Below are 19,942 nucleotides of genomic sequence, written 5' to 3'. Positions count from 1 at the left end.
TAGAAAGGCAGTCTTGTTCCTGATGCATATCTAATCCTAGGATTCTCAGCAACTAACTCTACTGTCCATCAGAAATAATCCCTTCTGCACTCATTAGCTAATTCTCTGAACTCAAACATTCAGCCCATTTCTCTTTATGGAGCTGAAATTGTATTTTTTTTTCTTTTTGCTTGCTGAATCTGTGGGAATCCTAAATTAGAAGCAAATACTGAAGAATTATCTCTAGTGTACAGAAAAAGTGGACAAGTTACAAGTGACATTGTATTAGTCTCCTGCTTCGGTGCATTCACCCCAGCCATCCCTAGGTCCAAAAGGCACTCCTTTTAACCTTTACAAGGGCTTCTTAGATTTTTGACTGCACACCCAGCTCCTTAGGCTGTTAAAATGCCTTATATTTACACTCTCCACTGGCCCCATTCCCCAATCCAATTTAATCTGTACTATACCCTTTGGAGGGTAAATCAAGGCATTCAGTCTCAGACTATTTCATCTTCCTGCCTTTAGAGTCACTTGATGGGATGGTGTTTGAGTTGCTGGGCCTGTAGTCAGGAAGACCCCCTGTTAAAAACCAACCTCTGACACTTCCTAGCTGAGGGACCCCAAGCTCACTTAACCTCTCAGCCTCAGTTTCAACTGTAAAATGAAGATAACAGCATCTACCTCCCAGATTTATGAGGAAGCAGATAATAATTGTAAAGAATCTTAATAAATGAACATTCCTTTCTTCCTTCTTGAGTCCTACCCCAGCATAGGCATCTTTGTATCTGCTGACATACGTACTTGTTCCTGTTCTCTGACCCCCTCACTTTTTCCCACCTCTTACTCAAGGTAAAAAAATATTACTTTACAATTTATTCTTATGGCCAAGTACAGTCCCTGTACTTTCTTAGACAAAAGCTCTCTTCCTTGGTCACCACTGCCCAAAAAGGTTTCGATCTTATTTGTCTAGGCATTCTCAAGACCTAGCAGTCCACAGTACATTTTTTTCCTTTTTTTTTGAGGGGGGATTGGTTGGGTTGGGATGATCCTCGATTTCACTGCTATGGGGATGCTGGAGAAAATTCTCAGTACCAATGCAGATGAGCACTGGCTCCATAAATCTAGGTTAAGAGTTGCCTAGTGGTAATAGCCCAAGGTCATACAATCAGTATTAAAGGCATAACTTGAAGGCAGACCTTCCTGACTTGGGAGCTGGCTTCTTGCTATTCTGTGTAGGTAAGTACTTAATCAGTGCCTGTCGAGTGACCTAAGAGAATCATGCTCACAGAGACCTTCTCAAATGCTTGGTGTTTATGTCAGTTGTGATTATCAAGAGGGTAGTCTTTTTGTTTGGTCTTTTTCCTTTGCTTTTCTTGCTTGTATGTAAAATGAAATTGGATCACAACTTTTCAGGTCCATTACGTCTTGACTCTGCACAGTGGATGACCTTTTTGAGGGAATGCCCAACTGGGTTGTGGTTTGTGAACAGAGTACTGCCAAAAGAAATGACAAATATTGGAAATTCTGAGAGACAGGGAGAAGATGAAAAATTGGTGTAATGTAAATAAATTAGAAACTCTAGGAGAAACATGTCAGCTAGGTGGCGCAGTGAATAAAGGAGTCCCCAAAGTCAGGAGGACCCGAGTTCAAAAGTGTCTGGCCTCAGACACTTAATTACCTAGTTGTGTGACCTTGGGTAAATCACTTAATGCTATTGCCTTGAAAAAAAAATAATCTATACAGATAAATTTAGCCTAAGGTGGAGCTCCTTTAGGGAGTGTATATATCTGAAATAACTGATTTAAAAAGCATAAGGCATCAGAAGAACATTTTTTCAAATGACATTGAGGTTGTTTTAGCTGCACCCTCTAACTCCCTGCTTACCTTGGTCTTACCCTTTATGAGACAAGGTACAATAGTTACTTTTTAATGTGAGGACCTAATCTAAAATTACCCCTGAAGTTTAGAAATTTTGTGCTTTCACTTTGGATGCATAACTGACATGGCAGGTAAGAGTTCTACTCACTGATGTGTTCCAGAAAGCTCTAAGATACTAGAAATCTTCCCACAGGTTGAGGCTAATTCATCTGTTACTAGGAAATCCCATCTAATCTGAATGAGGAAGTCATGAGGAAGATGAAGTGAGGCACCAGATGATCCTTCTCTGATGATGAAGACACATCATTCTTTGGACTCACATGTTTTTCAGACTTTTCTTTCTGCTGTTCCACAGTCCACTTCTCTATTCTGTATTTTGGTGTTGACAAACTGGTTTTACAATCTGACTCTTTTTATACCATGATTGTGGGAAACAAAATTTGGCTTTTTGAGGAGGCACACAAGTTAGTTAGGGGAGTTGGGATTTTAGTAAAAAAGTTTGTATCAACTGATTTTAGATATGTAATTCTAAGTTCTTCAGAAGTTTATTTCAGAAAAATCTTAGGGAATTTTGTCAATCATAAAACTACTTTAGAAAGATGAACATGTTTTATTATGAAAATTGCTGTGACATTATAGCCAGCATTCTCAAACAATATTTTAACAAACAGTTGTTTTGATTGATAAAATAAGAGAGCACAAACCATGATTCCATTTTCCAAAACTAATTAGCCTCCTCCATATAACGCAACAAAACAAGTCAGAGGGATGTTTTCTATCCCTTTCCTTTGTGTGTGAGCGACATGACGAAGAAAAGCACCAAGTGATTCAAAATGGCCACAGGTGTTCACTGTACACCAGAGCCCAATAACTTTAAACCATGAGTGGACAGGTTGAAAAACACTGAGATTATTCTTGTGCCACAATACTTTTGAAATCAGAAAACTGAAAATAATTTCGTTTTTCTTCCCTCTGAGTCCATGTGAGGGGCAGGTGGCTGGCAGTGGGGGTTAGTCTCATGTCCCCCTCCCCCCCAAGGGGGTGACAGTTCCTCCTTTTACTGCTTGCACCCATTAGTCCCATGATACAGGCTTTTCAGCCCTCATTCTCAGGCCCTGGAATGCAGCCATCACCTGGAGGATAAATGAGGTTTCACAGCATCTTAGTGTTTGAGTGTCAGTCAAAGCCATCATTACTGGCAGGACAGTAAGGAAATGAAGACAAAATTTTCATTCTATCTATCCAAAAGACAGGAAAACTGACTTTCGTGCTTCTCATAATTAATGGATAGGGGTACAGTAGTTATCACACAGAACCTTGCCCATCATGCATGTGTATTCCAGTGACAAACCTTAGAAATGTTAGAAGTGCAAGCTAAAATTCTCTTTTCTCTCAGTAAAAACATAAGATAAATACATGATTGAAAAGAATTTAAGAAGGCAAAGTGTGGTTTCAAGGTAAAATCTGATTTTTTGAGAAGGGATTCAAATTCACTGCAAATAGTCAAAAAAATCAGAAACTCATAGTACTCCTAAAGTTCAAGTATACAAAGCAGCTACATCCTGAGACCAAGTCTTCTATCCCAAATATAATCACAAGACATATTTTAAGAAAGGTAATACTGAAATTCTGTTGTGGCTGTTTTAACCCCAAAGGTTGTGTAAATCTTTTGGAACTTGATGTCAGATGAGATTTCATCAAATTTCTACAATTCTCAATCACTTCTTCTACCGCCTCATGGGTTTCCATGGGCTCAGGGCTCTAATCAGTCAAAAGAGCTCAGAAGCCACAACCAGGATCAGAATGTCATTTCTAATTTTTGTGATTTTTCTCAGCTACTCTGGGTAAAGACTTCAGATGTTGCTGCAGTACTCTTCCATAAATAATCCAGTTTTCAGGTTGATGGGGCTTTAGTTAAGCTTTTCACGTTGGATCTGATAGTAACATGCCTGAAAAAAAAAGGATCAGGTTTGAAATTTGGAAACAGGGTTCATATCTTAAAATACATTTGTTAACCTTAGAATCTTGTATAATTTTTTTAGGTAAGGGAGGAATAATAGTTGATATTTCTATAGCATGACTATAATACAATACAAACACAATCCCATTTCATCTTCTTAATGATTCTTGAAATTGCTATAATATAGCCTTGCTTTGAAATGAGGAAACTGGATTCTGAAAGACTGATCATTCCTGATCTTTTCTCTCAGATTTTCTCTCAGAATAACCATTTATCCTTTTTTAATGGGTCTCACTGGAAGACCTTGGGCAAGCGGTTTAGCTTTATTAGGCTGTAGTTTCTTCTTCTGTAAATGGGGGTGTGAGAGTAGGGTGACCTAGATAATCTTTAAGGCCTTTTCCAGTATTAAATCCTATATAATTTGTCACATACTGAAATTCAAGCACAAAATATTAAACAGATAGTGTTTGTGCTCATGGATGGCAGGTCAACTTCAGAGCTTCCCTAGGTGGTTACTTGGCATTCATAGCAGGATTCTCTCAGTGCACTGGTTATTGAAAAATTGCCATTAAAGTATCACAGCACCAAAATGTCAGGGGGAGAGATCAACTCCATCACTAAATTGAAAACTGACAAAATTTGCAGTTGACATTTCAGACCAAGTTGCTTACTCCTGCATTTCCTCCTTGACTATTAAGTTGAACCTGAACTCTCTTCTCCTCTTTGGCCCTCCTAATACAGCTCCTGTCCTAGGTTAGAGCAAGAAATATTTAGCCATCTTCATGTGAATGACATTTCAACAGAGAAACACAAGTTTCTTATTTCTCCCCTAAAATGTGTTCCCTTTTCTAATTTTGTCATAGCAATACAGCCTTCAGATGAATCCTCTTTACAGTTAGATGGGGGTCTTATCAATTCTCTGCTCAAAAATCCCTGGTATCCACTCCACTCAGTTCAGATGATTTAATCTGGCATTCAAAACCCTCCACAGCCTGATGCTATCTTGACTTTTCTGGCTTTTTTTCATACTTTTCCTTCTACTCTGGTTGATCAGGAAGCTCTCTGGTCTACACTTCTCTATCTGGAATGCTCTTATACCTTAGGCTTCTGCTTCTCATTTAAATATTTAGACTTGCCACTTCTCCCCCAAAATTCTATCAGTGCTTAGCATCTCTGCCACCTCTCAGAGCTCTCTTTATCTCTCTTTTGCACTTGTATCACAATACATTCTAGATTCTATGTTCTTTCTCTTAATCTCTGCTAGAACATCATCATCATCTCCCTTGGTAGTGCCCCCCCATTAAATAAATAAAAAAGGACTGAACACAAAATCAAAAGACATGGGTTCAAATCCTGCATAAATCATTTATTAGCTATCTACAAAATGAGGATAAAGTTTTAACACTTACTGTACAAGGTTCTGATTATCAAATGAAATACAAAATTCTTTAGAAAGCAGAAAGAATTATTACAACTATTATAACTGCTTAATATTAAACCATATTGTGAGGATAAATGTGGACTGTCAAAACAGTTTAATCCTCCCCAGCCTCCTTCTAAGGCCTAGCTTCTCTGGCAGCAGGTTCCCTCCGCTCTAAGGAACACCTCATTTCCTACCATTTTCTGTAAATTACTGGCAGATAGGGTTTTACTTGACCACTTTTTGGCATCTCTCTCCTTCTGACATCAGGGATAGGAAATTGGATCAAATGGACTGATCCTACCCCCATTTCCTTTAAGATCCAATGCTCATTCTGACATCTCATTCAGACATCTATCTTACGAGTGGTGATGAATATATCTGGGTGTACACAAGCAGTAGGCTTGTAGTGATTAAAGGTTTGATGTCTAAATAAACTCATCTGGTTTGCAACTGACCTCAAATTTCAGTCTCTTTATGGTAAGAGAGGGAAATGGAATAGGGGTTATCTTCTCAGAAAGTGAACTTATTTATACTTTTACATCATCAAAGGAAATAATCTACTCTCTCACACAGCTTTAGTGTAGATCTGTACACCTTTGGAATCAAGTTTAGATGACTTTTTTTCAGCCTAGGAGATACCCAATGAATCAGAGAATTCTCAGATGGTTCTGGCAGCCTCTGAAGACACTAGAGACATGAAGAACCACCAATACAGGAAAAGAAGGAGTAGAAGGCAGTAGGAGAAAATAGAGGATGAACTACAAACTTATAACTTTAATAGATCAATTCCTGAGCTTTGTCAAAATTCTACTTTGTTACATTGATATTTTCAAGCATTTTCTGGAACTATAAGAAGATTCCTCTATACTTTTACTGTAGTTAGATAATTAATTGATAAACATAAAACAATTTAGTTAGTGTAAGTGCTTTGAGTTTCCTGGGGAAGGAGAGACAAATGAGACACAATATCTATTGTTTAATGAATTATTTAAACTCTTCTTTTTATATATCTACTGTAAACATTTTAAGTATCAGAAAAATTAACATGTTATATACTCTTCCATCTTTTACTTAATTCTCACTGCCATCAAGGTTTTAGTTAAAAAAAAAAAGAACATAGTCAAATCATATTTTAATGTAGAAAATGAGTAACAGAGTTAATAAGCACTCACCTTCAAGGTAGTGAACATGATTCCCTGTTCCCCATGCTGGAGATATGGATCCATGAGATCCTCAATAAGATGTACTTCAGATCCTAAATTCCTGATCCTGTCAAGAGAAAAATGAATCACACAATTCACTCTTATTGTCACTCTCTCCTCTGGATCTATTAAAAAGAGGAATAGGGGCACAGAAAGAAGGATTACTTTGATCCAAATGAGTTGATAAAAAGAATAGCATAGCAGGAAATGAGACACCAGAGTGGTACATAAAAAATTACGAACCTAGCCAGAGTTCTGCATCATACCAAATAGCACAATGAAATTGTAGAGAAAATTAGAACTAGAAATGACCCTAAAGAGCAACTAACTAGTCCAACCTTTCCATTTTCAGAGGAGAAAACTGAAGTCTTTTCTCCACCCCCCCCCCCAAACCCAAAGTGAAGTGATTTTCCTAAGATCATTAGGGTAGAGAATGACAGACAGTAGTTTTATTCAGGTCCTCTGATCCCAAATCCAGAACTTTTCCCTCTGTACCACTCTGACACTCAATTCAGAATAGAAATGAAAAAAGGGTTTTCTTTTTTCTTTTTATTTCTTTTTAAGGTTTTTTTGCAAGGCACTGGGCTGAAGTGGATTGCCCAAGGCCACACAGCTAGGTAATCATTAAGTGTCTGAGGCCGGATTTGAACTCAGGTACTCCTGACTCCAGGGCCGGTGCTCTATCCACTGTGCCACCTAGCTGCCCCAAGGGTTTTCTTTTTGTTCCAACTCTTTCACCTTAATCTGGACAGCAACTAAATTACTCAAGAACATTTGTTTTACTATTCTACTTCTAATAGAGGCAAGACAGAAACTGCTGAAAATTCACTTTTCTGCATGTAATTCTTTTTTAAAAAAAATCATTACTTTTGATATGTACTATTTTTTTTAAACACAGTAAACCATAAAATAACCCATAAAATGCAGGGGAGAGAAGGACTGAGGGGTGGGGGGTGGGGGCAGAGATGTCAGAAGAACTCTGAGGTGTAAAAAGGAAAGGGGTAATCTGCCATCTCTAAGTTCCCTTTCTACTCTGACTGAATTGCTCCCAGATGAAAAGCACATACCTGGGGTGAAGCCTCACCCTGTCAGCACTTGAAATTCCTGGCTGCTCCACCTGGGGTGCTTGAACTTCCAATGTGAGGGCAGGGTGACCACTGTCTCATTTTTCTGTACATTTAATAGTTTTTCCATTTTTTTTTTCAATTCCCTTCTCATGCACTTGAAAGGTTATTTTCAAACTTTCTGGGAATGGGTTCATTTTTACAAATACTTGACTCTTTTTTATGGCTATAAACTTGCATGCATTGTATCTCATATTTTTTCCTGCATTTTTGCATATGCATAGTTGCAATTTGTAAGTGAAAATGAGACCACTAATAAAATCATGTAAACGCTTAAAGCTGAGAAAGTTAAATTCATAAACACTTAGGATCGATTGTAATGCAAATAACATTTTGTTCCTCCTTAAGATGATGGGCAAAAAGAAAGTGGGGAAGAAAGTCAAAAACACTTTATTTCACCATTTTCCCAAATATCAGTCCTTCTCAATTTGTCTACTTTAAAAATCCTATTACTTTAAATTTTTCCTTAAAATAATGAATGGTAAATCTAAGTCACCTGGCCCGTAGCACCACATATAAGAAAACAGGAAACAGATCATCCATGGACCACAAGAAGTCTTCCTGAAGTGTAGCCAGAACATTTTGAGATATCTCTTCAAAAGTCTGCTGGATAACTTTAAGTTTGTCTGATGGCGTAAATGTCGTGCTGTTGAAAGAAAGTAAAAGAAACATGTCACTACTTTCTTAATTGTTAAAGATAAAAATTAGACTTATCTCTATTAAACAGTTCCTCCCATCTGCCAATATGGAACCTTAATTTCCTGGCATAGTCTTCAAATGTGATCTAATTTACAGACTTAATAAAATGTTGCTAGAGAAGTTTTTTGATTTCTCAAAAAGGGTCAAGCATTGCCTTTCCATTCATTTGCTGTACACTTACTAGTTCCAATGGGAAAATAACAAGGAGAAGAAGAAACAATTTTTATCCTGAGAGAGCATCTAGTTTAGCATATCAAATAAGGCACATAAATGAATAATCACAATGTAATGAAGAATATGAATGCAATAAAAAAATTCAGGAGGCAAATTAATGACTTCTTTGTTAGAGAGTGGGCAAATCAAGGAAGGCTTTATGAAGGAAGTATTTTTAGAATTTATTGTTGTGGGTCTTACAGGAAGAAAAATCAGTAGAAATCAAGAAGTAGTAGATATGTTGGGAATTTTTTTTTTTTTGGGGGAAACAGTATGAATCAGAGATAAGAAAAAATATTAAAACAAGCAGACCTATATGGCTGGAATGCAGGGAATACAAAATAGAGGAATGGAAGCTAAGGCTACACAGGTTGATTGGGGCAAAAGCACAAAGAGTCTTCAAAGTCTGACCAAAGACTGTATATTTTAATTTATAGATAAAAAGGAACCACTGAAGTTTTAGAATAGAGGGAAGAAATTGCCATGAATAGAGTTATGTTTTAGAGATCTAATCTGATAGCAGTGTACAGTATGGAAGGATAAGACCAGTTTTAGAAGATTTTTGTAATAAAGACAAGAACAAAGGTGATGACAATGGGATTGGAATGGGAAAACATAGGTCTCCACTGATTTAGAAGAGTATCTCCTACATTTTTCAGGAAGCTCACTAATCACAGTTTCAACTTATCACCAAATGCAGAAATCTGGGTCAGGTAAAATTCAGAGTTAGCTGATCAATTTAAGAAACTCATTACTGCTTTGAATTAACCAATGTATTACAATTCAGAAATTACCTGATTTGTTGTAGACATTCTACGGCTGAGGCAAAACAGGCATCTTTTGTAGTAGGCAAAACCTGTACAAAAGAATATTTGTATTGGAGAAACAAAAGGGAAATTATTCATTGCAATTATAATAGAATGTCTGATTTGGGGGCAAGTGCTCTGTTTCTTGTGATTAGTAACACACATATGCTTGGTAGGGTACTCCTATCTAAAGAGAAAGCAAGATTTCTCTCCCAATCACTCAGAAAATTTTCAAACAACATCTATTAAATGCCTACCACTTGCTAGGAGCTAGGGGTACCCAAAGAGGCCCTCAAGGAGTTCACACTCTAATAGGAAAAGACAATAGGAAAACTATTATGTACAAACAAGTTGCATGCAGGAAAAACAGGAAATCAATAAAAGAGAGAAGATACCAGGAATTCATAAGGGGTTAGAAAAGACTTCCTGTAAAAGGGGGATAAGCCAAAAGGCAGAGATGAAGAGGAGAACATTCCTGGAATGGGGGGGGGGGGGTCAGTCAGAGGAAAACTGGAGGAGCTGAGAGATATGAGTGTCTTTTTCAGCCAGGAGGTCTTTGTCATGGGCAGTAAGGTATAAGAAGAAGCCTGGAAAAGTAGGAGGGGGATAGGTTATTAAGGGATGGATATTGGTTGGACCTAAGTTTTAGGAAAATCACTCTGGTGGGTGATAGGAGGATGGAAGAGAACAGGGCTAGACTTGAGGGAGGCAGACCCCAGGAGGCCACTGGAATGATTCTGCTGTGAGGTGATGAGGGTCTAAACCAGAGTGATAGGGGTAGTGTCAGAAGGAGGGGTAGTCAAAAGATGGTGCAAAGGTGAAATCAACAGTTCTTGGCAAAAGACTGGTATGGGACTTGAGAATAGTGAGGAGTCAAAGGTGTGATATTCATAAGTATCATTTTTCTGGCATTATTCAAAAAGCCCATCTGGCATGTGCTCTACAAATCAAGCCCAATTCAACATACCTTTTTACTGTCTCCAAAGACTGACAAAGTCACTGGCCAAAACTTCCTACAAAAAGAACCCATGTTATTGCAATTCATTACTTACTGTTATTTTAAGTAGTTACAGTGGACACTATTTTTAAAGATATTATCACAGCTGAATTGATATCTTCCCATTCTGCCTAAGATAACCTTCTCAGATCTAGGTGCAATTTGAGTGTAAAAAATGTTTTGAGGTAGTTGTAGTAGAACACATGAAAAATATTATAAAAGTTTAAAAACATTACAGAGGGGGACTTGGTTATAATTTATTGATATGCTGTGAAATAACTTTGGGTCAGGATAGCTTAAACTTAGTTAACTCATACTTGTAAAATATAAAAGGTTACAAATTAGTATTATGTCGATCAATATGAAAATTATCAATACAATGAAAAAAGAAAAACAGGAAGATATAATGGGTCATAAGTTAACACCAAAAGTATGAAATGATCAGTAAGCTTTTTAGTGAATATTTGACTTTGTCTTAAAAAAATTAAAATACTCACTTTTGCACACCTAGAAAGTTCAGGAGAGCAGTATCTGGCTGTTTGTTTAGTCGAAGAACACACTCCCAATAAATATCTTCCTCACGATCATTCTCCAAGGCATAGAGCATAAAGAGTGGTGGGTAGAGTCGAGGCAACAGCACAGGTAGCAGTAATCCAGAACTTGTGACTACATAGCTATGAACATTGAGGAGACAGGAGGGAAATCAAAAACTTATAGCTGAAGAGATAATCACAATCATGTTTTCAGCTCTAAAAACTTGTTATGAAGGGAACTTTTTTTTTTTTTTAAGGTTTTTGCAAGGCAAAATGGGGTTAAGTGGCTTGCCCAAGGCCACACAGCTAGGTAATTATTAAGTGTCTGACACCGGATTTGAACCCAGGTACTCCTAACTCCAGGGCCAGTGCTATATCCACTGTGTCACCTAGCTGCCCCAGTAAAGGGAACTCTTAATAAAGATTAAGTAATATACAATTAAGTTAAAAAAAAGTGATTATTCCTCAATGGATAAATGATCAAAAGGACAGAAGCAGTTTTCGTTCTTTTTTTAAAATTTTTTTTATTTATTTAAGGCAATGGGGTTAAGTGACTTGCCCAAGGCCACACAGCTAGGCAATTATTAAGAGCCTGAGACTAGATTTGAACTCAGGTCTTCTTGACTCCAAGGCTGGTGCTCTCTATCCACTGAGTGACCTAGCTCCCTCACCCCACCCAACTGCACCACCTTAGTTGCCCCATGTTCCACAGACTAATAGGAAGGGAAATGTCAGCAAAAATAACCAGGTTTCACTTTTGCTGTTATTGTTGTTTTTCATTTATATCTGATTCTTCCTGATCCCATCTATGGTTTTCTTGACAAAGATCCTGGAGAAGTTTGCCATTTCTTCCCCAGTTCATTTTACAGATATGGAAACTGAGACAAATAGGGTAAAGTGATTTGTCCAGGATGACACAACTAATAAGTGTCTGAGGTCAGAGGTGAATTCAGGATGTACAGTTTTCTTGACTCCAGGCCTGGCAATGGCCTATAATAGATATTGGTGTCTAAACTGCAATTATGCATCTAGTATTTGGTGGTTGGTTTCTCCCCACTGCCCCTACTTGACAACCAATACTTATCATGAGCACAACAATGTGAGATTACCAACATCTCATGAAATGATATACTTTGGGTCCTTTGAATGTAAGATGAAACTATCCCTATCAACTCCTTTCTTTGTCTTTCTAAGAAATAAGTGAGCCACTCTTTCATTAGGCTTCAATTTTCTTTGTTTTTCTGGTTTGATTTTGGAGGGAGGACACCAAGACTGACAATTCAATTCCTTCAGCAGAATGCCCACTCAAATGGTTATTGCTCCTGGCTACCACGACTATTTAATGAATCCACAAATTCAAGACATTATATCAAGGGAGCAGCCTTTCCGTACTCAGCTAGATTGGTCCTTGGAAATCAGATTCTGCCTAGTGCCAGGGATGTCATCAGAATTCTTTCCAGCCCTAGAGGACTTGCTGGAGTGAGCTGATACACAGCTCTGCTCCATGAAGAGGATTTGGAGATGATGAACCTTCAATTCATCAACAGACACTCAACTACCAAAGATGATTTTTTGCCTATCACAATAACCATATGAATTCTGTTAGAAGCACTTCATCATAGTGGCACTCTTTCCCCACAATTCATCTTCACTCTACTCACCCTGGTTCTGGAGATTCTGACCTAGAATCAGACTTTCCTGTGCAAAAAGATTTCCTTCCCTGTGGTAGAGGAACAGCTAATGGAATTGTGCTACCCTCTTCAGGAAGATCAGGAAACAGGAACCTGAGGAAGGAGAAATCAATTATACTTCAAGTTCAAAGATTAAAGGACTGTTCTGTATTCTCTATTTGCCCCATTTACAATTAAATGAAAGAATTTATTTCAATTTATCCTTAGTTGAGATTTCCTGTCATGACATGGTTTTTCAAAGGTGAAACCATCAGAGTTATAATGAAAATTGCTGCTTATACATGACTGATGTATTTTATCCTGACTTACTCTTGTCTAAGTAGGTACTAAAACAAGAAAATTGTGATTTAAGTTTTAATATCCAGTTTATGCTGTAGTATAAGCCTTTTAGGCAGAAAATATATCATTGCATTAAAAAAAATAGTACATAGGTCCTCAGCAAACAAATAACACACTATTATGGATTGGTCAAGCCACAATTACTCATAATTATTAACCAAATCCAATTAATACAAATGTCCCAAAGTTTAGTTTCTCCAAGTTAGACATCTTAATTATAGAATCATAGGCTTTAAGCTACAAAATTTAGTGATGGCTCACCCCATCATTTTATGAATGAAAAACTAAGTTCTATACAGGTTAAGTAATATGCCCAAAGTGAGGTTTAATATATCACAAACAGAATTTGAGCTCAGGTCTTTCTAAATGGAGTGCTCATGTTCACTTAAGCATTCAATAATGTCAGTGGAGAGGATCTAAATATTACAGGCTATCATCTTTGTACTGGACTCTCATATGAAATAATGTTTCAAGGACACGATCCGTTTTTATGTAAGGTATGACTCATTATTGTCTGTAGCAGACACTATAAAGAAGGAAGGCTGCATAGTACAGCAGATATTTCCTTGGACTAGGAATTGAAGCCCCTGCATTGCAATCCCAGTTTTCCCATTCCAACTCTCCCCCAGGAGACCTCAGGCATATAATTCAACTTTTCTGAACCTCTGTTTCCTCATCTGTAAAATAGGATTCTGGCTTAGAGAAGCTCTTGTAGTTGTAGATTATTATAGATTTCCTATGATAAAGCCAATACCATGTTCAGAGGGAAGGCTTCTATTTGATGGTATAAAAATTAATACAACTAACGAGAAATATTTAGATCTAAAAAAAATCAGTTTCTTTGTCCTGTCCACTATGCAAAATTTCTGAGTTCTTAGAAAAACTGGTTATTCTTTTTTTTTTTTAAGTTTTAGCAAGGCAATGGGGTTAAGTGGCTTGCTCAAGGCCACACCGCTAGGTAATTATTAAGTGTCTGAGGCTGGATTTGAACTCAGGTCCTCCTGACTTCAGGGCCAGTGCTCTATCCACTATACCACCTAGCTGCCCCGGTAATTTTTTTTTCAAGATTCTTTAATGTGTGCACTTTTATTTGAACTGGTCTTTAAGTCAGTGTACAGGTAAAGCTCCTCCCCTCCCCCAAGTACTGGCACCAAGCTTATTAAACTCCTGGGGAGACTGCAAAAAAAAAAAATTCATTCACATCTATGTTGGGGGTAGGGAGGGATTTTAGGGGGCCATTCATTGACAATTAAATGCATTATACAATTATTTGGAATGACTTAAATAAATGTACAACCAGTGTCCTGAAGACACACTGTAGAACTTTGGGGATGTTTGCCTCCAACATACTTAGATTGCTCATCACCTTCACTGTTCCAGTTTTTAAATCCTGAGTCAAGCGCCAAAAACAAAAACAAACCAAATAAAGCCATGCCAATCTCATCTCTTTTTTTTGAGCCATTATCACACCCCTTTTGATGAAAAAAAAAACCCGAAACAACCAAAAACAAACAGAAACAGTCCATTTAGAAGCATTTGCGGTGGACAATGGAAGGCCCAGATTCATCATACTCTTGCTTGCTAATCCACATCTGCTGGAAGGTAGAAAGAGACGCCAGGATGGAGCCTCCAATCCAGACAGAGTATTTGCGCTCAGGTGGGGCAATGATCTTGATTTTCATTGTGCTGGGGGCTAGGGCTGTAATCTCCTTTTGCATCCTGTCAGCAATGCCTGGGTACATGGTGGTACCACCAGACAATACGGTATTGGCATACAGATCCTTAAGGATGTCAACATCATACTTCATGATGGAGTTGAAAGTAGTTTCATGAATTCCACAGGATTCCATACCTAAGAAAAAGTGTTGAAAGAGAGCTTCTGGGCATCGGAACCTCTCATTGCCAATAGTGATAACCTGCCCGTCAGGGAGCTCGTAGCTCTTTTCCAGAGAGGAGCTGGAGGCAGCAGTGGCCATCTCTTGCTCGAAGTCTAGGACGACATAGCACAGCTTCTCCTTGATGTCACGCACAATTTCCCTCTCAGCTGTGGTAGTGAAACTGTACCCTCTCTTGGTCAGAATCTTCATGAGGTAGTCCATCAGATCACAGCCAGCCAGATCCAGACAGAGGATGGCATGAGGAAGGGCATAACCTTCATAGATGGGCACAGTGTGGGTCACACCATCACCGGAGTCCATCACAATACCAGTGGTACGACCAGAGGCACATAGGAACAGCACAGCCTGGATGGCAACGTACATAACTGGGGTGTTGAAGGTCTCAAACATAATCTGAGTCATCTTTTCTCTGTTGGCTTTGGGGTTCAGGGGAGCTTCTGTGAGCAGCACAGGGTGCTCTTCAGGGGCCACACAGAGCTCATTGTAGAAAGTATGATGCCAGATCTTCTCCATGTCATCCCAGTTGGTGACAATAGCATGTTCAATGGGGTACTTCGGAGTCAGAATACCTCTCTTGCTCTGAGCTTCATCTCCCACGTAGCTGTCTTTCTGGCCCATACCCACCATCACACCCAGATGTCTTGGGCAGCCAACAATGGAAGGGAAGATGGCCCAAAGGCATCATCTCCTGCAAAGCCAGCTTCGCACATGCCAGAGCCATTGTCAACAACGAGAGCAGCAATATCATCATCCATGGAGAACTTGGAGATGGCAAGTCTAAACCCTTATGAGATTGAGAGAAGGGGGGGGGTGGTGCGCCGCACCTGGAGGCAGGGGGAGGCAAGTGCCTGGTAATTCTTTTTTTTTTTTTTTTTTTTGCAAGGCAAATGGGGTTAAGTGGCTTGCCCAAGGCCACACAGCTAGGTAATTATTAAGTATCTGAGACCAGATTTGAACCCAGGTACTCCTGACTCCAGGATCAGTACTTTATCCACTGCGCCACCTAGCCGCCCCTCTGCTAATTCTTAATAAAGCATTTTTTTTTTTAAGTTCTAGGAACAAAAAGAGGACAACCATACAAAGTTAAGTTTCAAGTCAAAAATGATTTTCTGTTGTGCTTAAAGATCTTCAATTAGTTATATGTTCTGACCTGACCAGTTGGAAAATACGCTTAAGATAGGACTGAATCTCTTTCACAGCTTCTTGCAATAATCGTCGATTGGCTCCCACTCCCACATAGGTCATTCTATACACTGCAACCAAGGTCTCTATGAGTCGACCCAAAGGGTGAAGAGGAGTGTCACAAGCCTGGAAGAAAAGAGTTTGCAGTCAAAAACCAAACCAAAAAAACTGACCAATCATTTTTTCAAAAGCCCTGATATGCTTAAAAAACCAGAAATCTTAAACTGCTGTCCATTGAAATCAAACAAATCCTATTTTAAGATATTTTACTTATAAGATTTACATTTAAGATTATATAAGATCCAAAAAAAAAGATTACATAAGATTAAGATTATATTTAAGATTTACTAACATTTTATGTACTTTTACAAAAGTATTAGACCTTGCCTTAGAAAAAATGTTATTCACATCCCTTAGCAGTGTCCAAGACTTTTTCAACCCCTGGATTTCCATAGTCCTTGTTATCTACTTCTCTCTCATCCCCTACTTATTTTTTTCTTGGAATAACAGCTGGGAGATTTTAATGGCTAGGAGAATAAGTACAGAAGAAAGAACCAGAAATGGAAATGAATTGAACCTCTAACAATACAAGTGTTTATTAATGCAAACAAAAAATAAAAAGCTTTTGACCTCTGAGCTGAGTTGCCATGCTGTCAGCATTGCAATTTCTTAATTTGAGAAATTACAGAGCAGTTGTTTCAAACTCAAATAGAAATGGATCCCTGTAGACTACATATTGACTTAGAAAACCATAAATTAACCTTATCTGTATTGGACTGTATTTTTATTTATTTTGTCAAACATTTTCCAATTATATTTTAATTTACTTCAGGTGGCGCATGAGTTTGTCACCTCTGTTCTAGAGTGATACAGGGATACAAAAGATAATGTACACACTATACACAGAACCAGACTACTAATGAACTAAATGTGGACAATATACTGTTGTGCTAGTAGTATGGTTGTGCCATTAGTTAAAAGAACCAACAGAATTGACTTCTGGTTTACCTTTATTAAGTATTTCTTGATCTCATCATATTTCTCCACAGTGAAGGCACCACCAACATGCTGGGGAATGAATTCTAAACTTTCTAGTGTTTGTGTATGTGAACGACTTAATATCTCAGGACTGAAACAAAGAAAGAGCAAAGTTTACATAAAGAAGCAAACGTGATTTAAAAAAAAAAATATATATATATAGATAGATAACTATCTCTAAAACTTGATTTTTTTTATTCCAGATGTGTGCAGGGGACAGTCATGGAATAAATCTCAGTACTAATTTAATAAGTGTCTGTTTCCACAAAGGGGAAGTCAGAAGGAAAGAGAAAGCATGTAAAGGAGATAAAAGTTGAGATTGATTTCTAAAGTTTTCTCAGAGTAAAAGGCTACAATTTAGCACTCAAGTTCTATATGTAGTTTCAGATGAAATGGTGGAGGTGCTCACCTATCTCGGTGCTGGCGACGGTTGGTGGTCAGGGCCACAGCGATGTTCTCCCAGGCTTTCCAGACCTCTCCTTGGCCTGGGCTCTCACAGCCTAACTGGTGCCAGCATTCTTCGAATACTGCCTTCCATTTCTCATCAGCAGGCACTGCCAGGTTTCCTAACTTCTTACTAATAAAATAATATCAAACTTTTAGGACTCTGAAGCAGAAAAGAACCCTTCCTCTACATAACCTTCAAGATTCTTAGGAGGAATGGTAACGATAATACACAATGTTTTTAGAATAGGATAAAAACATGCAGATATACTTCAACACACATGACATCACATGTATTACTGAATCTGAATTGCCCTTCTTACCTTATAATTCTCTTTACTGATTTTTGGGTTAGATTTCTTTTTTTTTTTTTAGGTTTCCTTTCCTTTTTTTTTTTTTGCAAGGCAAGTGGGGTTAAGTGGCTTGCCCAAGGCCACACAGCTAGGCAATCACTAAGTGTCTGAGACCACATCTGAACCCAGGTACTCTTGACTCCAGGGCCGGTGCTTTAACCACTGTGCCACACCTAGTCACCCGCTGGATTTCTTTGAAAAAAGAAAGAATCTATAATTTTCAACACCTGAGGCTAAGCAGAACCTTGAGGATATATATTTATAGTATATATAAACTAAATTTTAATAACATATCTGTGTCATAAATGTAAACTAAAAAATTGCTTAAGCACCAAACAGGTTAAGAAAAAAAGAAAAAATTCATTTTGATGAGGGGTTTAGAGAAACAAGTATATTTAGACAATGCTCAAAATGCAAATTAGTAGATTAAGTTTGGAGAACAATCTAGATGCAAGAGTCATAAAAGTAATCAAATCCTTTGGTTCAGTAATACTATTTAATGGGAATATATTTTTAAAACAGCTATTTATAATAGCATTATTTATTGCTGGGCAGCACAGTGGATAGAGCACTGGCCTTGGATTCAGGAAGACCAGAGTTTGAAACGAGCCTCAGACTATGATTGCCTCACATCCAGGCCCACTGACAGCTGTTCTGATTCATATCTGGCCCCTGGACCCAGATGGTCTTGGAAGAGAAAGTGAGGCCGGTGACTTGGCACAGCACTCCCTTACTCAAATACAATTCACATGATTGTCATGGGATCACCTCCCTGATGTCACAGACATCTTTGAAAATGAAGGACAGCAAACATTTATAATAGCAAAAAGTCAGAAACTTCCTAAATATTTGCCAAGTAGAGAAGAGCTAAAAAAACTTGCAGTATACAAGTATACTGAACTTGGAATACAAAAAGTACTTAATGTAATAGAATACAATTGAGAATGACAAACATGGTGTTGATAAAAGCATTATAAATCTACAGAACTTAGCAAGAAATCAGAATTACTATTAGGTACTCACAGAACTTTGGGTCGGTCCTTCTCACTTTCATACAAACTAGGTTTGAAGTATGTTCCAGTGATTTTTATCCCAGATCCCCATTCTCCATTGAAAAGACCTTCGATGTAATCACCATTTGGCATAGTCAGTGTTCCCTGAGTAAATTTAGGGAAAGAAACTTGTAATTAGTGGGAAAATTTCCAGTAAGGACCAAAAAGTAACCAGGCAGTAAATTATGCATCTCTTCTATTGTTTCCTATCTTATATTCATAAATATGAATGTTTTTTCCTAATAGTTTCTAAGAACATAAGGGAAATATATATAAACTTTATATGTATAAAGGAAGCATTAGAAAGAAGGTATATTATACATGTAAAAATAATATGAATTTTGCAACCTTTCCATTAAGTGTCCAACCATCTGAAAATTCTCCCTCGTAGACAGTATCATCTTCAGAAAGTAAAATACCAATTCCCTATTTAAAGAAATAAGAATATGATGATGACATCAAAACAGAGAAGACGTGGAAAACACTATCTAAAGTCTTAATAACAAATTTGATAGAAAAGGAAAACACATAAATCTAAGAAGGCAGTTTAGATCAATAGGATAAAATAGGAAAAAATATAAAAACAACTATTATTAATTAAAAAATCAATAGTAGCCATATCATTTACATGAATGCATGTATAAATATTTATATATCCCCCACCATCCACATATTCCACTTACCATCATTTTATTAAGGTTAAATGTTCCTTCATAGTACAATCCAAACTGGGTAACTACTACACCATTCCCCTGACACATATCATCGTGCCACATTCCCATGTACTTTTCGCCCCTGAAAAATAAAAAAAAGAAGAGGAAAAACAATGAAAAGAAAGATAAACTTATCAAAATAGTGGACTAAACAAGTGCATGTGAAGTATGCAAAACTTTAGGTTGTGCCTGTTTTAATCTTTCTTTTCTCAGTGTTATCTTTTCCCTATAGAACAGTCCAAAAAGCTTCCCTATGTTAGAACAAGAATATACATTTTGGCAGCAAATTTTACTTAGTCAATCAAACCCCACCCCCTACTATCACCTCAAAAATAGCCCTGAAATTACAGAATGTCTTGAAAGGAACATAATATACTTTATAAAATTTAAATTTACAATCAATTTCAAGTGCACATGT

General features: G+C 37.6%; 1 protein-coding gene and 1 pseudogene across 3 annotated transcripts in view; both read right to left on the bottom strand.

Moving 5' to 3' along the window:
* Positions 1-887: 887 nt before the first annotated feature.
* ALS2 (alsin Rho guanine nucleotide exchange factor ALS2) overlaps positions 888-19,942 on the bottom strand; it is a 72,185-nt gene continuing 53,130 nt past the window's right edge. Inside the window, exons 21-33 of one of the 3 annotated variants that reach the window (XM_074191640.1) lie at positions 19,495-19,606; positions 19,160-19,237; positions 18,783-18,916; positions 17,372-17,539; positions 16,933-17,053; positions 15,893-16,050; positions 12,476-12,598; positions 10,779-10,955; positions 10,252-10,297; positions 9,273-9,334; positions 8,063-8,212; positions 6,413-6,509; positions 888-3,806 (exon numbers count right to left, since the gene is read on the bottom strand). In XM_074191640.1, coding sequence (XP_074047741.1) covers positions 3,768-3,806; positions 6,413-6,509; positions 8,063-8,212; positions 9,273-9,334; positions 10,252-10,297; positions 10,779-10,955; positions 12,476-12,598; positions 15,893-16,050; positions 16,933-17,053; positions 17,372-17,539; positions 18,783-18,916; positions 19,160-19,237; positions 19,495-19,606 — 1,465 coding nt within the window. In that variant the 3' untranslated portion in view covers positions 888-3,767. Of the gene's footprint in view, positions 3,807-6,412; positions 6,510-8,062; positions 8,213-9,272; positions 9,335-10,251; positions 10,298-10,778; positions 10,956-12,475; positions 12,599-15,892; positions 16,051-16,932; positions 17,054-17,371; positions 17,540-18,782; positions 18,917-19,159; positions 19,238-19,494; positions 19,607-19,942 lie in introns of those variants that run through there. The other 2 variants (XM_074191639.1, XM_074191641.1) reach the window with 2 other exon arrangements.
* Positions 12,627-15,512, bottom strand: LOC141491071 (actin, cytoplasmic 1 pseudogene; annotated as a pseudogene).

This window comes from Macrotis lagotis, chromosome 6, assembly GCF_037893015.1.
Source record: "Macrotis lagotis isolate mMagLag1 chromosome 6, bilby.v1.9.chrom.fasta, whole genome shotgun sequence".
In the NCBI taxonomy this organism is placed as follows: Eukaryota; Metazoa; Chordata; class Mammalia; order Peramelemorphia; family Peramelidae; genus Macrotis; species Macrotis lagotis.
Note: the sequence above shows the minus strand (reverse complement) of the source record. Positions and strands in the feature narration are given on the sequence as shown.